This window comes from Emydura macquarii, unplaced genomic scaffold (genome assembly GCF_026122565.2).
Source record: "Emydura macquarii macquarii isolate MOO-44397 ecotype Brisbane River unplaced genomic scaffold, CSIRO-AGI_Emac_v2 contig_3343, whole genome shotgun sequence".
NCBI lineage: Eukaryota > Metazoa > Chordata > Testudines > Chelidae > Emydura > Emydura macquarii.
Genome location: NW_027133480.1, coordinates 8,429,127 through 8,443,939, shown reverse-complemented (window position 1 = coordinate 8,443,939; position 14,813 = coordinate 8,429,127). Strand labels below are relative to the sequence as shown.

General features: G+C 34.9%; 1 protein-coding gene across 1 annotated transcript in view; it reads left to right on the top strand.

Annotated features, from left to right (window-relative positions):
- LOC137143582 (cilia- and flagella-associated protein 46-like) overlaps nucleotides 1-12,707 on the top strand; it is a 57,697-nt gene extending 44,990 nt beyond the window's left edge. Inside the window, exons 24-29 of the mRNA XM_067533433.1 lie at nucleotides 1,915-2,020; nucleotides 3,175-3,287; nucleotides 5,675-5,756; nucleotides 9,050-9,186; nucleotides 9,838-9,924; nucleotides 12,293-12,707. Coding sequence (XP_067389534.1) covers nucleotides 1,915-2,020; nucleotides 3,175-3,287; nucleotides 5,675-5,756; nucleotides 9,050-9,186; nucleotides 9,838-9,924; nucleotides 12,293-12,429 — 662 coding nt within the window. The 3' untranslated portion in view covers nucleotides 12,430-12,707. The remainder of the gene's footprint in view (nucleotides 1-1,914; nucleotides 2,021-3,174; nucleotides 3,288-5,674; nucleotides 5,757-9,049; nucleotides 9,187-9,837; nucleotides 9,925-12,292) is intronic.
- Nucleotides 12,708-14,813: the final 2,106 nt, after the last annotated feature.

The window sequence follows — 14,813 nt, the reverse complement described above, 5'->3', positions numbered from 1 at the left end:
TGGGATCCAGTCATCTTTATACAACATGCAACGGATACAGAGAAACTGTAGCTGCTACTCCAGCCATAAGCTGCAGTGGAAGTCTCTGCTGCAACTCTATACCCTGGTATCAAGTTGTGAGGGCAAATTTCAGCTCCCAAACCCACTGTCCCTTGACATTTCACCTGCACAGAGCCTGTTCACTGTGAGTTCGTGTTGGTGATGAGAATTTCATCCCAGGAGAATAAGCAGGACATTTTTCTTTTTTAAATACTTAATGTAAAATACTGAAATTCTTACAGTATTTAGTATGTAGCTTTTTTCCTTCCTTAACAATTGGTGTTAATAGATTCACATTTTCTAAATTTATAAACAAGCAGCATTTCATAAGTACTGAATTGTTATCTACAAATGGCACCAAACACATTTCTAAAAATCGGTGTTTATTCTGTGTTCTTTGAAATGTAAATCATAAATCTGTGACCCTGACTATCCATGCAAATTACCTAAAATGTTTGGTACAGTAATGTAACTCTATCATTTATCTCAAACCTGGAGGTTTGACACTTAAAACTTGTGTTAAGAATTAGAAGACAAAATTAAATTGTCTGGTTTTCAAACCTTCATAAACACTAGAAGTGAGATTTTCAAAAGCAGCTAGGCATCAGCCTCCCAAGTGACCTCCCAGAAATGTGATACCAGTTTGCTGTACATATAGAAATTTTATATTTGTGATTTAGAACTAATCATTTAAAACAAATGGAAATAACAATTTTCTAGTTAAAGTTTGAAAAATATTCTATTATGCATTCTATTGATGAATAAAACATATGCTAGAATTCTGTATATATTTTATCACTTTTAACAAATGTCATATTTAGAAGTCCTCAAGCCAAAGATTATAAATAAAACTTCTGTAGAGATTAAAGCATGTTATTTTGTGATTCTTTATAAGAGGTCAAGGGTACAATGATAATCATGAGTGTCAACATAAGACCATTTAAAAAGGGCCACTTCTTTTTTATGGAGTGCATATACCCAGGCTATGTGTACCTATTACTAAGTTAATTCAGTATGACGCAAAATATTTTCATAACTACCAATGTCATTTATTTTCCCACTAAATACAATAATTTAATTTAATTGTTGATTCAGGTTAGCAAAAGCTAATTTATTCAGCATGCTGAAAAAATACTTAAATTTGGCATTTGAACCAGATAAATGTATTAAAATAAATCTTTAACAAAGGGGACAATATTACTTCAGTTGTAGCATATAAAAATGTTATGAGTTTGGACCCTGTTGCTCTACCTAACTTCTCCTTGACAGCAGAGCAGAAGTAACTGATTCTGGAGTTTTGGAGGAGCTCAACATAGGTGGAAATTATTGCAGCATGAGCATAGAAAATAGTCAAGATGGAAAAAGTAATTAAACTGTAATTAAAACTGAAAGGTTGTTTGTTTTTCAGTTTAATCTTTTGAACTGTGTTAAACTGAGAGCTCTGGAAACTGAATTCCATTATGTATATAGGTCCTTATGTCTCCATCACCACAGTATATGAGCCCCTAAAACAGGAATAGTATGAGCAGTGCAATGTTACATTAACTCTTGACACAGAAAAAACATCCTTACAGTTCATATTATATACCTATTCTATCCTAGACCTCTCTACGAGGTTATCTTTTCCTCCCTCTCAGTCACAAAATATGCCATCACACGTGGCACTAGTTGGCACCTTTAGCTTTAGTCAGGATTAAGACCTACAATTGATAGGGCATGGAGACTGGATTTTTCTCATGAAAAACTTTAGACTGAATGATGATGAAAACAAAAAAGTTGAATTACCAGCTTTTGTACATTAGATATTTAGACTGCATTACATACTCTAGTCTATATTATGTTAAACAATTTAATAATGAAATTCTTATGTTACAGAAGCAGCAGTAAGTCCTTCCCAAAAAATAAAGGAAATCCTAGAAAAATACCATGACCAATTTACACCTCGGTGGGAAGGAATTATTGGTAGCATGCATGTTCCAAGGTTTGTAATGACTCTTCTATATTTCTCTTTAAAAAACAGAGATATTTCCCATATACACCAATCATGACAAGGACCCCATTGTCTAGAGGCTGTACAAACACATAGGAAGACATAGCCCCTTCCCTAAGCATATCTATAGCTTTATAGATGGAAGGTTTAAAGAAAGAACCCAGAAGACAAATCTGTAATAGATTTTGCCATATTGATCACGAGCAAGGCTATAGTATATGGGAGTGTTCTGTTGATAGCAAAATGGCGTTGTCATGCTTGATTGTGATAAAGCTACCATAAATGGAACTTCAGAAAAAACTTATTCATCTAAAATAAAGGAAAGCTGGAGAAGACCTATACACTGACTTTGAGAGAGAAAGTCACAGAGCATATATACATAGACAAATTCATAACATTGGCACTCTAGCAATATCACTTTGACAAAATAACAGGAAGTTACAAGTTCTGGTCACTCAAATCATCTCCCTGTGCATCTTACAAGTACTCTCATCTTCACAGAGTTTATAAAACAACAATTTTGAAACCAAATATTTGAAAACTATAGCATTTTCACACTCGTTATGGCTTTGTAATATTGTAGCACAGACTTCTGAAATAAAGCAGTGATGATTCATCCTGTGGTTTACAATTTCAAGAGGACCGGATGATGAAATTAATATTGTTTCATACAATTGATTCACTTAGCTTCATTTATAATTTCTTTGGTTTTAGGATCATCTCTTTCCAAGCCCCAATTTCTTAGCTCCCTAATGAGTGTATCTCTGCTATGCCTTGAACATTCCCTTTGAACATTAAAATAAATATAGCATATCAAAGAAATGGAGATTGCACAGTATATACTGGCTTGTTCCTCTGTAGGAAAGTCCCTTAAATCTCAAAAGCACAGTCCATGTCTTCTTATTTGTGAGGTGTTACATTACTATAGTTAATATACATTTTAGTGAAGTAAATTATTGTGTAACACTTCACGCACATTGCTGTTCAAATTCTGTACCATAACGTATCTTCTCTCTTTTTGTCTTTTTACTTTTTAAACAATTGTTTGTTCTGTAATTAACATTGGAATGTTTTGTATAAATGTATCCAGAAAAATGCTACTCTAAAATAACAGCCTGGTCTAAATAGCTTACTTTTCTTTGCAGTCAAGCTGAGTGGGAGCAGCTACTTAATAACTGCAGTGCATTTCTGTTCTATGGAATGGAGAGATTCTTGTCTCATATTTTACTTAACAGATTCATTGCTATGAACATCCCAGGTGAGATATGCAAGTTGTAAAATAATATATTGTGTTCTCTTTCCTTGCAAATAATCATGAAATTCTATTCCTTACCAAATAATTATGAGAACATAAAGTTATGCAATGAAAAGTACAATTTAACACACAACTAAGGGACCATGCTCTTTGTTCAAGAAGTTCTGTATTCAGGACAGGGAATAAATAGCAATTTAAATTCCTGTTGTTTGCTACCTGTTAGAATAGTCTTAGATTTTAAGCAGTGAGAGTCTAACACTACTTTTTGGGGGGTGAGAGATTTACTATCAAACTTACTGGACGGTTTTTATTTTTGGACATATTTTTCTTTCTCTTGAAATTTGGTTTCTTCCTATTGGGTCTAAATTTATCAAAAAGATGTACATTAAAAAGTTAGGAGCCAAATTTTTAAAAGTTGCCTCAGATTTTGGGTCCCAAGATCTGATTTTGAGCATTTCCGAGTGCTGACAGCTCGGATTGAGTTGAGTTGTAGATGGTATTTGTAAATCACACATTACCTGTTTAGAGTTGGGCACCAAAATTAAAGGTCATTTTTGAAAACATGGGCCTAAATTATATGTGTCTGGTAGCCTTGTTTTATAATCCCCTGAAAAAGCAGGGAAATGCCTTTCATGTATTTAGACTGATGGTGCTTCTTGAATGCTGAATCAAATTCCAAGTGCTAGGAAAAGCCGAAGTCCCCCTATTTTATCAACATTACATTCTAATCATGTTGATTAAGACACCACTGGAACAGAAAATATGTGAGATGGATGTTGTGTGATTTTCAGCCCTTTTCCATGGACAGAGAGTATAGTGCAGGGAAAACACAGACTAGTGATACAATATCTACAGAAAGCTTTGATAGGTTTGTCAGTTACTCAGATGCATTTTTACCAATGCAGAGATGGCTTTTACCCTCACTGGAAAAGAAAACAGGTCTGTTTCCTGCATCTGTTAAATTTCTCTGAGCCTGTTGAAACAGCGAAGTCTTCTATTTGCAGAAGTGTCTTAGAATCCTAAATCCCATTTTCAAAAGTGATTTAAACACCTAGGCTACTAAGTGCTTAAGTTCCTTTTCATGTGGTACCACTTCTATTCCTTTAAAATAGATTTATTCCTATTAGAGTCTGCACAGTATACATTTTACAAGGAGTTAATCCTGTCATATCCATTATGGGCATGGGATATTTAAGGACTTGAGGCCAGATTTTAAAGGTATTTAGGCACCTAAAGATGCAATTAGGCACCTAGTAGGATTTTTAAAAGGACTTAGCCACCTAAACTCCCATTAATTTCAAGTACCTTTATAAATCAGGCCTCAAGCCCTTAAATGTCACTTGTACACAGTGGATCTGTCAGGCGTAGCCGCACAATTTTTCCACTTGGTGGATATCTGCCCAACTTTCCACAGGTTGTTGGCCCATAAAGTCATTTAATGTTACCTGTAGGCTGAATCAGCTGTAAAGTTAATTTTCATGGAAGCTAATAAATATTATTGCTTGTAAGCCTCCATTGACCTATATCTGCAAACATGGTATTATAATTCTCTATCACTAAATTTTCTGTAAGTGGAGATTTTTTTCTTTCCATCCTGGCTATGATTATCCACATTTTACAATTTTCCAAAGAACATGAATATTTATTTAGAAAAGATAAGTCAGCTATTAGAATTACAATAGCTTCTTGTGTTTTTCCTTAACAAAGATTCAAAAACAGTACAGAAAAAGCATTGGTAGTGAATTAGTCTGCTATATATTCCTTGATTTGGTCTCATTGACAGTGTAAATTAATTGAAAGCATTTGGAAAAATCACTTTTGATTTGCAAAGCATTGTGATTATCTATCAGAATAATATAAATATTGTTAAATGTCACTTAAATTTAATTTACAGACAGCTGATAAATGAAGCAGAGATTCCTATCATTTGTTTGTAAGAATATACGGGACCCTTCTGGATAAAAATTACATTGGACCAGATTTTGCTACCTTTACTTAGGTAGTATTTACTCATGTAGTAATCCTACGTAGTCCTAGAAGTCAGTTCTACCGAACTTGAAAGGGATGCAGAAATGAGTCCTGTAAAATTATTCTCATTTATTTGTATTACCATAGCACTTAGGAGCTCTAGTCATGGACCAGTACTCCATTGTGCTAAGTGTTGAACAAACATAGAACAAAAAGACATCAGATAGTAGTAGAACATGATTATTCAAATGCTTTTCCTTAACAAACAGTTGAATATACAGTTATGGCAGAAAAAAATGTTTATATTAAAAACTCTTTATATGGTATTTTCACAAGAGCAATAACATAAGAAAGATATATATTATCTATACTCATTTTATAAATGCTGTTAAAATAACAGGGTTTTTTGGTTTTTTTTTCAGAATGCCAGTTGATGATACTTTTAGATCTGGTGCAGTCAAATCAGAGTTTCCAACGACTGGCAAAGCTTGATATATCCAAAAGGTAGAATAAATCTTATTTTAGCCTGCAAATATTAGTGAAATCTCCACAATGCCACATTCTCTTGTCTTTCAAAGCAAATTTAAAATGGTCTCTTCTGCTTCTTCAAGTGGAGGAGTTTGGCTACGTTCCTCCATGATCCTACAGAATTCTTTTGTCATGTGCTGCATTGTATCAGGGCTCCACAGATGGGGAGAGGACAGACAGATCAAAGCTGTGGGGGAGACAGGGTCAGGGGGGCAGACACCTTTTCCCATCCTCCAGAATTCAGGATGTTTAAATCAATCTAGATACAACTTTTCTAGCATAGAAAGACATTTTTATATAGTTAATAATTTGACCCTCAACGAAGTGTTTGTGTTTTGTTGGAATAAATTGTTTTGGGATGATAATTCACTTCCTTTCACATGTTTACTATTGCTGGCTGAAGGTGTTAACCTTGAAGACAGCTCAGTGTCTGCCTTGCATGTAAATTTAAAGAGACAGCTCATATAATTCTTTTATATGTCCAATACAGATTCTTGACCATTTAAATTCCTTTTTTCTTGCTTCTAATATCTTTCCGATATTTGTAGAATTTCATCATGTGTCCCCTGTTTAGTCATATATACATAATTTTCCTTTAAATAGTAATAAAATTAGCCCAAAATAATTCAGAGTGGGTAGATAAAAGCATGTGGTCAAAAACCTACGAAAATCTTGTACCCAGTCCTGTTCTCCCCTGGGAAAATACTTTCAAGTTTTCTGACTTCATCTGATAAATGTCCCACTAATAGAAAATAAATAGTAAAAGTCCCCCTAAAAATATAAAGAGTCGTCAATTAGTATCACCACTTTCACTTAAAGTATCTGTACACCTTGCAAATTAATATGTGCTGGATGTAAGCTATCTAACAGATACATACACATGCATATAGAATAACTCTGAATACTTAAATCCAGTAACTAAGAATGAGTAAAATAGCCCCCTCTTTTACATGACAACAATTAAACATGGTGCCTTTATTTTTCAAAGCTTTTTTCCCCAAACACAGTCATTCCCTAAATTAAGTCAGAAGACAATTCCTTAATGTAGTTTTTCCAACTGCAGTCTCATTTGCAGTCTCATCCTAATAGATTATTGTATTTACCAGCCTGTTACTGTCATCCTGCATATCTTAAATGGGTGATTTATGGCTCTGACTGTGAGAGTTCCCTGAAAGTTTAGAATAACTTCAATCAAAGGCTAAATCACATAACTTCGTGTTCCCCCAAGAAATAGATAGCGTCCTCCAAAGAGATTATAGAAAACCTTACTTGTTGTTTTATACAAGGTTACTATGAAATGCAGACTGACAAAAAGCCAAATTCCATTTTTAAATTACAATTCCAATACTGTAGAATTTCACCTTAAAAAACAAAAAAACTATCAAAACTCCAAATCTCTAAGCATTCAGTAGTAGCAATTTCATTTAATCCAGCTCCAGGGAAGAAAACTTGTTTCCTTGTATATCCTGTTGAGTCTCCAAACTTTTGCAGCACTTGCTCTAAGGGCTTTTTTTCACTGCTAAAGTCCTGCATTTTTTACCTTGGGTAATTAATATGCATGAGCTATGCCGAGGTAAAAACACAGTGAAGACCAGGCACTCTAGTTTAACTGCAAGGGCAACCTAAACTGCCTTGTCTTTACTGTGTTTTTACCTTGGGATAGCTCACACATATTAGTTACCACGGGGGAAGCAAAACACAACTTTTTTAGCAGTAAAGACAAGCCTTATCTACAAATGACAGACATGCACCTCACATGAGGAGAAATCATTTCTCTTCTTTTTCATCCTCCTGAAGGTAAGTATTACCAACACCTCAGCTTGCCTGTCTCCAAACAACTCATCTGGATCTTAATGCCTACTCCACAGTCCCTTATCCACAACTAAAGTGCATGTCTGTTATTCTTTCCTTTAATTTACTCTATTATCCTTCCTTAAACAGTAACATGCTCATGCACAATCTGCTAGGCGGGAGTTCACACCCTGTAAAGATGAAGTAGAACTTAACATAGTTGTTTATATAGCATCCCATATGTAATATAAAACATAACACATTTTCAAGAAGAATTAAAAATGTATGAGAAAAATACAATCCACTGCTTACTGATTTTGTTTTATATGATGAAAGTGGAATAATGTGATGCCAGTTTTTTAAAAAGGCTCCAGAGGCGATCCCGGCAAATACATGCCAGTAAGCCTAACTTCAGTACCAGGCAAATTGGTTGAAACTATAGTAAAGAACAGAATTATCAGACACATAGATTAATATGATTTGTTGGGGAAGAATCAATGTGGTTTCTGTAAAGGGAAATCATGTCTTACCAATCTACTAGAATTCTTTGAGGGGGTCAACACACCTGTGGACAAGGATGATTCAATGGATTTAGTTTACTTAGATTTTCAGAAAGCCTTTGACAAGGTCTCTCACCAAAGGCTTTTAAGCAAAGTAAGCGGTCATGGGATAAGATGGAAGGTCCTCTCCTGGTTCAGTAACTGGTTAAAAGATAGGAAACAAAGAGTAGGAATAAATGGTCAGTTTTCAGAATGGAACAAGGTAAATAGTGGTGTTCCCAAGGGGTCTCTACTGGGACCAGTACTCTTCAACATATTCATAAATGATCTGGAAAAAGGGATAAACAGTGAGGTGGCAAAATTTGCAGATGATACAAAACGACTCAAGATAGTTAAGTCCAAAGCAGACTGCAAAGAGTTACAAAGGGATCTCACAAAACTGGGTGACTGGGCAACAAAATGGCAGGTGAAATTCAGTGTTGATAAATGTAAAGTAATGCACATTGGAAAACATAATCCCAACTATACATATAAAATGATTGAGTCTAAATTAGCTGTTACCACTCAAGAAAGAGATCTTGGAGTCATTGTGGATGGTTCTCTGAAAACATTCACTCAATGTGCAGCGGCAGTCAAAAAAGCTAACAGAATGTTGGGAATCATTAGGAAAGGGATAAATAATAAAGAAGGGATTGCTGTTTGCCAGAGGCTGATAATGATGTAAAGGGTGGATCACTTGATTACCTGTTCTGTTCATTCCCTCTGAAACACCTGACACTGGCCACTGTCAGAAGGCAGGATGCAGGGCTAGGTGGATCATTGGTCCAACCCAGTATAGTCATTCTTATAAAAGTAATTTTTCCCCTTTATATTCAAAAGCACGACACACATCATAATGTTTCAGGAAACTTTGTACTCATCATTTTTATGCATTATGTTTATTGATTCTATTATTCGTATACTATTGACTTTCTTCAGTTGTCTACATATGTCTGTAGCAAGACCACCAGAGACAGCAATCCTTCTAAGCCTTACTGGTGTTCGTTCTATTATGGCCAACCAGTGGTACACTACCCTACAAGAGAATGCAAAAAGGCTGGAAATCTTGTCTGAAAGTATGTATATCTTCCCTTAATACATTAGTTTTTAAGATTTCTGATGCTTTATTTAGAATAGCACAATTCTTATGGTGTCCTCTCTGGAGAGCGAGGGCTGAGAGAGAAGCTGTGAAGACCTGCATGCTAAAGAGTAGCAGGGATCACCTGGCTATGTGGGCCTTCTGATGGCGCCCTCTAAAACCCCTGCTCAGAACCGTACCCATCCCCCATAAATGGAGAGAGGGAAGTGGCCAGGAGTTGCCGGACACTACCAGCAGTTTACTATTTTGAGAAAATGTTCTTTGTTGCCTTCAAAGAGAATGTTAACCTTGTTTTCTTGCTTTAAGAATGTAAAGTGAATGTGAATGAAGGACTAACTGCTGGTTGTAAATTAAGAGCAAGACTTTTATAGTGAAGATCAAGGTCTTGAGTCCTGAAGGCCACAAGGCAATCTGTAGGTATTGCATGGGCACACAGTGGGAAACTACCTGAAAGTTACTTGCACATTCACAGAACTATAACTAACTTCTAGAATAGCGATCTGTATCGTTTTGATTTGTTCAATTTTTAAAAGCTGAGGCACCAGTCTAAAAAATCCCATGGTTTATATATTCTTGTTTTTCAAAATTCTCATTAAAAGTTCATAAAAATGACCTTATTTCTTTTTAGATTTGTTACGAACTGGAAGAACAACTGGGAAGACAATTCGTATTCTTCAAAAGTATAAGATTGGAGAGGAAGAGTCATCAACTAGTGGTAAGAAAGAGACACCTTTGTAGAATGTACAGAAACTGTCTTCTGGTATTAACAAAATTAGATGCTTTTAATTTAATCACTATTACAATTCTTTGTTAAAATGCAAGAGAGGAAAAATATTGCCACTTAAAGTGGTTCCTGAATTCAGTAGCACTTCTCCCTCAGCTGATTTTATTGCAAAGCTAAAGCTAAGATTGGAAATAAGTATGTTTTTAACAAAGGAAATTCAGTAGAATGTTGTGATTTTGAAAAAAAGTTAAATATTTAAAAGGCCTGCACTGCCTCTCTCTTGGAGATAGGTATATGTAATTACAACAATTTTAGAAACTTTTTGCAATTGATATGTACATCCACAGTTCATGGGGGATATAGGGGTAAGAGACGAGCTTAAAAAATCAGATTTTGTAGAAAGATGCAAACACAAGTTAGTCAAGGTGAGCTAATATCTAGAGTATCTAATTTGTACCAAATCATAAAGTATTTTCATCACCATATAGTCATAATATATATTAGAAACATGTTAATTCAACATGTATTAGAATCATAGAATCATAGAATATTAGAGTTGGAAGGGACCTCAGGAGGTCATCTAGTCCAACCCCCTGCAAATATGTCTTAATCTCAGTTTTCTGAGCTATCCAGGACAAGATGTTGATTCTGCTTCCTAATCTGGATCCTGATAAATCACTGCATTACTTTAGTTTTTTATGATGATGAAAATCCATTCTCTTTAGTCTAATGATATACATTTTATATGGTTTATTACTTAATGGCCTGATTTTCAGAAGTGCTGAGCACTGCAGTTCCCACAGATTGCACAAATCAGGCTTTAATTAGTGCATATGTGGTGGGGAATGGATATTTGGAAGATTCCTATAATTTAGTAAGGTACTTTTATGTTTAGTTTCTATAGAAAGTTTAATTAATCTACATTTTTTATGAAAATTTCTTCAGTTGATTCCAGAAACTTTTGAATCTGGTGTAATTTGACATATGCAGTATTTATTTGTGTTAGAGTAAACTGAACTAAACTGAAGTAAATCTATTTTATATAAAATTACATCCATAAAATTGCAAATTGTCAGTAGGAAGTAATGAGTGTGAGTCATACTTTTACAGTGTGTCTGCAGTTTCCAATCTGTATTTATCAACAGTGTACTGTGTGCCGTCATGCTGCCTTGCTCTCCTACACTAACTAGAGTCAGAGCAGATCAATACTTCAGTGACACCTCCCTGGAAAATACAATATTGTAAAAAGTATTATTGGCGATTAAGTCAGTGGCACTCTCCCCTCTCAGGCCACAATCCTGCAAATAATTACTCATGTGTTTGTCAATAAATACATTAGCAGTCCCATTATGGTCAGTGGGACTACTAACAAACTTAAAATTAAATATGTTTCTAAGTGTTTGCAGGCAGAGGCCCTTAGTTAGTATTGAATTAATGCTGTATTGTGTTTCTAGGGGTGTTTTGCTGATGTAAGTGCGTTCCAACAGAAGAGAACTAAAGCTAAGGTCCTGACTACATGTGCCAACATTTAGTGGCAATTTTTACAAAAGTTTGGAGTATGGAGGCCAGTAATATGACCAAATTCTAATTTGGGTAATTGCATTCTGCCTATGTAAAATTCCCTGTTCGGTAGTTTTACCACATTCAACCAAAATCCTCACCGACGCAGTGTGAATACTTGGTATAAAATTTAATTTATGTGATTGGCAAGTAGTGCTATGAGCATGACAAAAATGAAATACACAGTACTCATTAATTTTACATTTTATAGCATGCAGTAAATTACAGTGATATGGCTGCAGATCATGGCAAAATCTCTACAAACACAAAAATAAGTTCAGCCTGCTTGGTAGAAGACAGCCACTAGAAACTGCTAGAGGGTAATTTATAGAGGAATTTCTACCTGCTAGCTTGGCAGGGGGAGGGAGCTGAGAGGTGGGGGTACAGAGGTGGTCCTTGATTTTCCTGTCTATTGGTTGTTACTAACATAATATCATAAATAGTATTCCATTTACAAAGTTGTGTAGAAGTTGCCAGAGTTAAGGCCTCTGCCTGTAAAATAAAGTATGATAAAATAACTCAGTTGTTCTTGGTGAAAAGCCAACAAAATCCTCACTTTGCTGACTTACTGCAGTAATGATTTGGGAGAGTGGGAGGACTAAAACCAAAAGCACTGTTAGAGCTCTCTCTCTTCTGTCCTCAAATGTCACTTGTATGTAACTACTGCTTTTTGAATGTAAAACAGAGGAATGCAAAAGATATTTCAATATTTAAGCAAGTAGAAAGAAAAAATACTATATTATAAAATATTCTAATAGGCATAATTGTAAATAACACTTTTTTTAAAAATATTTTCCAGTGGAAGAGAATTCTAAGAATTCTTCTAGTGATGAAATCAAAAAGCAAATCATTCCTAATCCGTCAAACCTTCCTGCAATTCAGCCATCATCCTTCAATTGTATATTATATGGGCTACCCAACATAATTGTTGTGTAATTCATGTCAGGTTTCTTTATGTAAAAAGGAACCGAGCTACAGTATACATGGTATTGGCCTTGGCTAGCATTTTAGTCAATCGTCTTAAGTACTTTTTGTGTAGACTAATAAGAATGAGTTTAAGAATATGTGAAGTGTGTTAGCTAATTTATTTTGTTTTAGATTTATGTACAGATATTAAAATATGGTAATGAAAACATCAAAGAAGGTTTTCGTCAGTTTTGTGTTATTGAAAGTATCTATTTCTCTGTGCTCTTCTGTTGTTGATTAAAGTCTTCAAAAACAAATTTTGGATTTCTGCTTATGACGACTCCATTCTTTGCCCTCTGCTTAAAGAAGAGCAAACAAACTGGTTTTCACATCACAAACTTGGGTGATGAGTCTGAAAAGTACTTTGTAATTGATTAACTTTCCTTTGAATAACAGCATTGATGAAGTTCTCAAATTTCTCCCATGATTCACAAAATTCCAGAAAACTCATTTGCAATCAACTAAGTTGTGTTAAACAAAAATAATGTATATTTTCCATTTCTTTTGGCACTACTTGCCATGCATTCACCTACAGTACTATAAATAGTGATTGGATTTTCCAAAACCACACTTAGATGTGGGAAAGGATCTCAGCTTCCTCTACAGCAGCATTTTTCTCTTCCCCTGGCCTCACAAAGGGCTCTATGAAAGTCCAGGGATATGGAAGGAGTATGTGGACCACCGGAATGGCCACAAAGTACTTGCAATGTTTACCCAGAAACCCCATGGAGAATAAAGTGTATATATAGCAATTGGCTATATGAACTTGACCTGTGATTCCCTTGCCAAGTCCTCCTTCAGTCTCTCACCAGCACTCTTAATGTTTTCACACCTTTATTATATTGCTGACAATGCTTCGTCCCACAGTGACAGCCTAAAAGACACAAGATTTGAGCACATTCTAAAGTCAGTGATGTGGTAGCAATTGTAAAAGCATTCTATTATACACTGAAGTTTTGTGGAGGTGTACAAATCACTAAAATTCCTTTCCCCTACCCCACTTAGTATATTGTGCCTGATTTTAGGGAATCGTTTATATTACTTAACCTTTTCTTGGTGGCTCCTGTATTACTTTAACAATGAACATCAAAAAAAGAGAGACCATATAATCTCCATGCAACCTGACTGAAAACTTTACTAGAGTATCCTGTTCTGAGGTAATTGATCTTTTCCCTAGTGTATAGCAGCAAACACAGATAACATGCTCTGGCCTCCGAATTAAATAAACTTAAAATAGGGGTGTAATATTTAATCAGTGCTGCTTTTGTTGTTTGTCCGTAGGTTTGATTGATAATATAAAACCATCTTTCATTAAATTAATCAAATTCTGAAAATAATTGTAAATAAGCAGATTTAGTTTACCTTATGGTTAGTCAGTCACCAGTGGAAGTTTTAAACTGTTTTATAACCTTTTAGTATCAATAGTAATACATGCAAAATAATTTAGAACTTAGTGAAAATATACAGCTTTGATCACTATTTCAAACAAAAACATTTTAAAAATGTTCTTTTTTTCTCAGCAAGGCAGCCATGCCTGTTCTCTGTGATAAATTGTTTGTACTCTCTTTAAGGTATTAAATTGTCACTAAAAAGATCCTGTTCCTGGCTACCATGCTGTGCTGAAGTTAATTAGAACCTGAGAGAGCTTTAAGGCTTTATAGCACATTATTATAAAATCATGACATAGAAAACATCTTTTTTTTTTTCACACGTATATATAAACAAATTCTTGTCCACTACCAGAGGTTTAGTAGATAATTTTAAATGACCTGTAACTTCTACATCAAATTATTTGTTATAAAACACACAATGCTTTTTTTTTTAAATGTATTCCTTTTAAATGAAATTTTCTTCTCTAATTAACATTTGACTCAGTTACATTTTGTAAATGTATTGTCTTGTTTTCATCTAGGCTGTTGGGAACATGCCAAAATTAAACAGACAGTGTTGTCATATTACATTGGTTTTAAATTATCAATGCTAAAAACACAGGACTGATTCAGCAAAAAGTTCTCTCTTCAGACTTCTGTACTTTTTAAGATCTAGACAGCCATGGTAGATGGCCGTATTTTAACATGGAATCCCACTTAGCTATTTTCCAGCTTCCCATAACCTTGCACGCACAGAAAAATCTGCTCCCCACTGGCAAGTGTAGCTGTCCAGGAGACAGAAAGTTCCCTGCACTCTTCTTGATTCTCAGAAACACCAATTGTCTCTCCCACAGGGGGGCATGTACATCACAGCAGATAATCCAGGTATATAACTGCAGCAACTGTTGCCCTGTCACAGCTCAATATGTTTATGGCTGTCTTCTCTTTGAGGATGTGGTTTGTTTTTGTTTTGTTTTGCGTGTT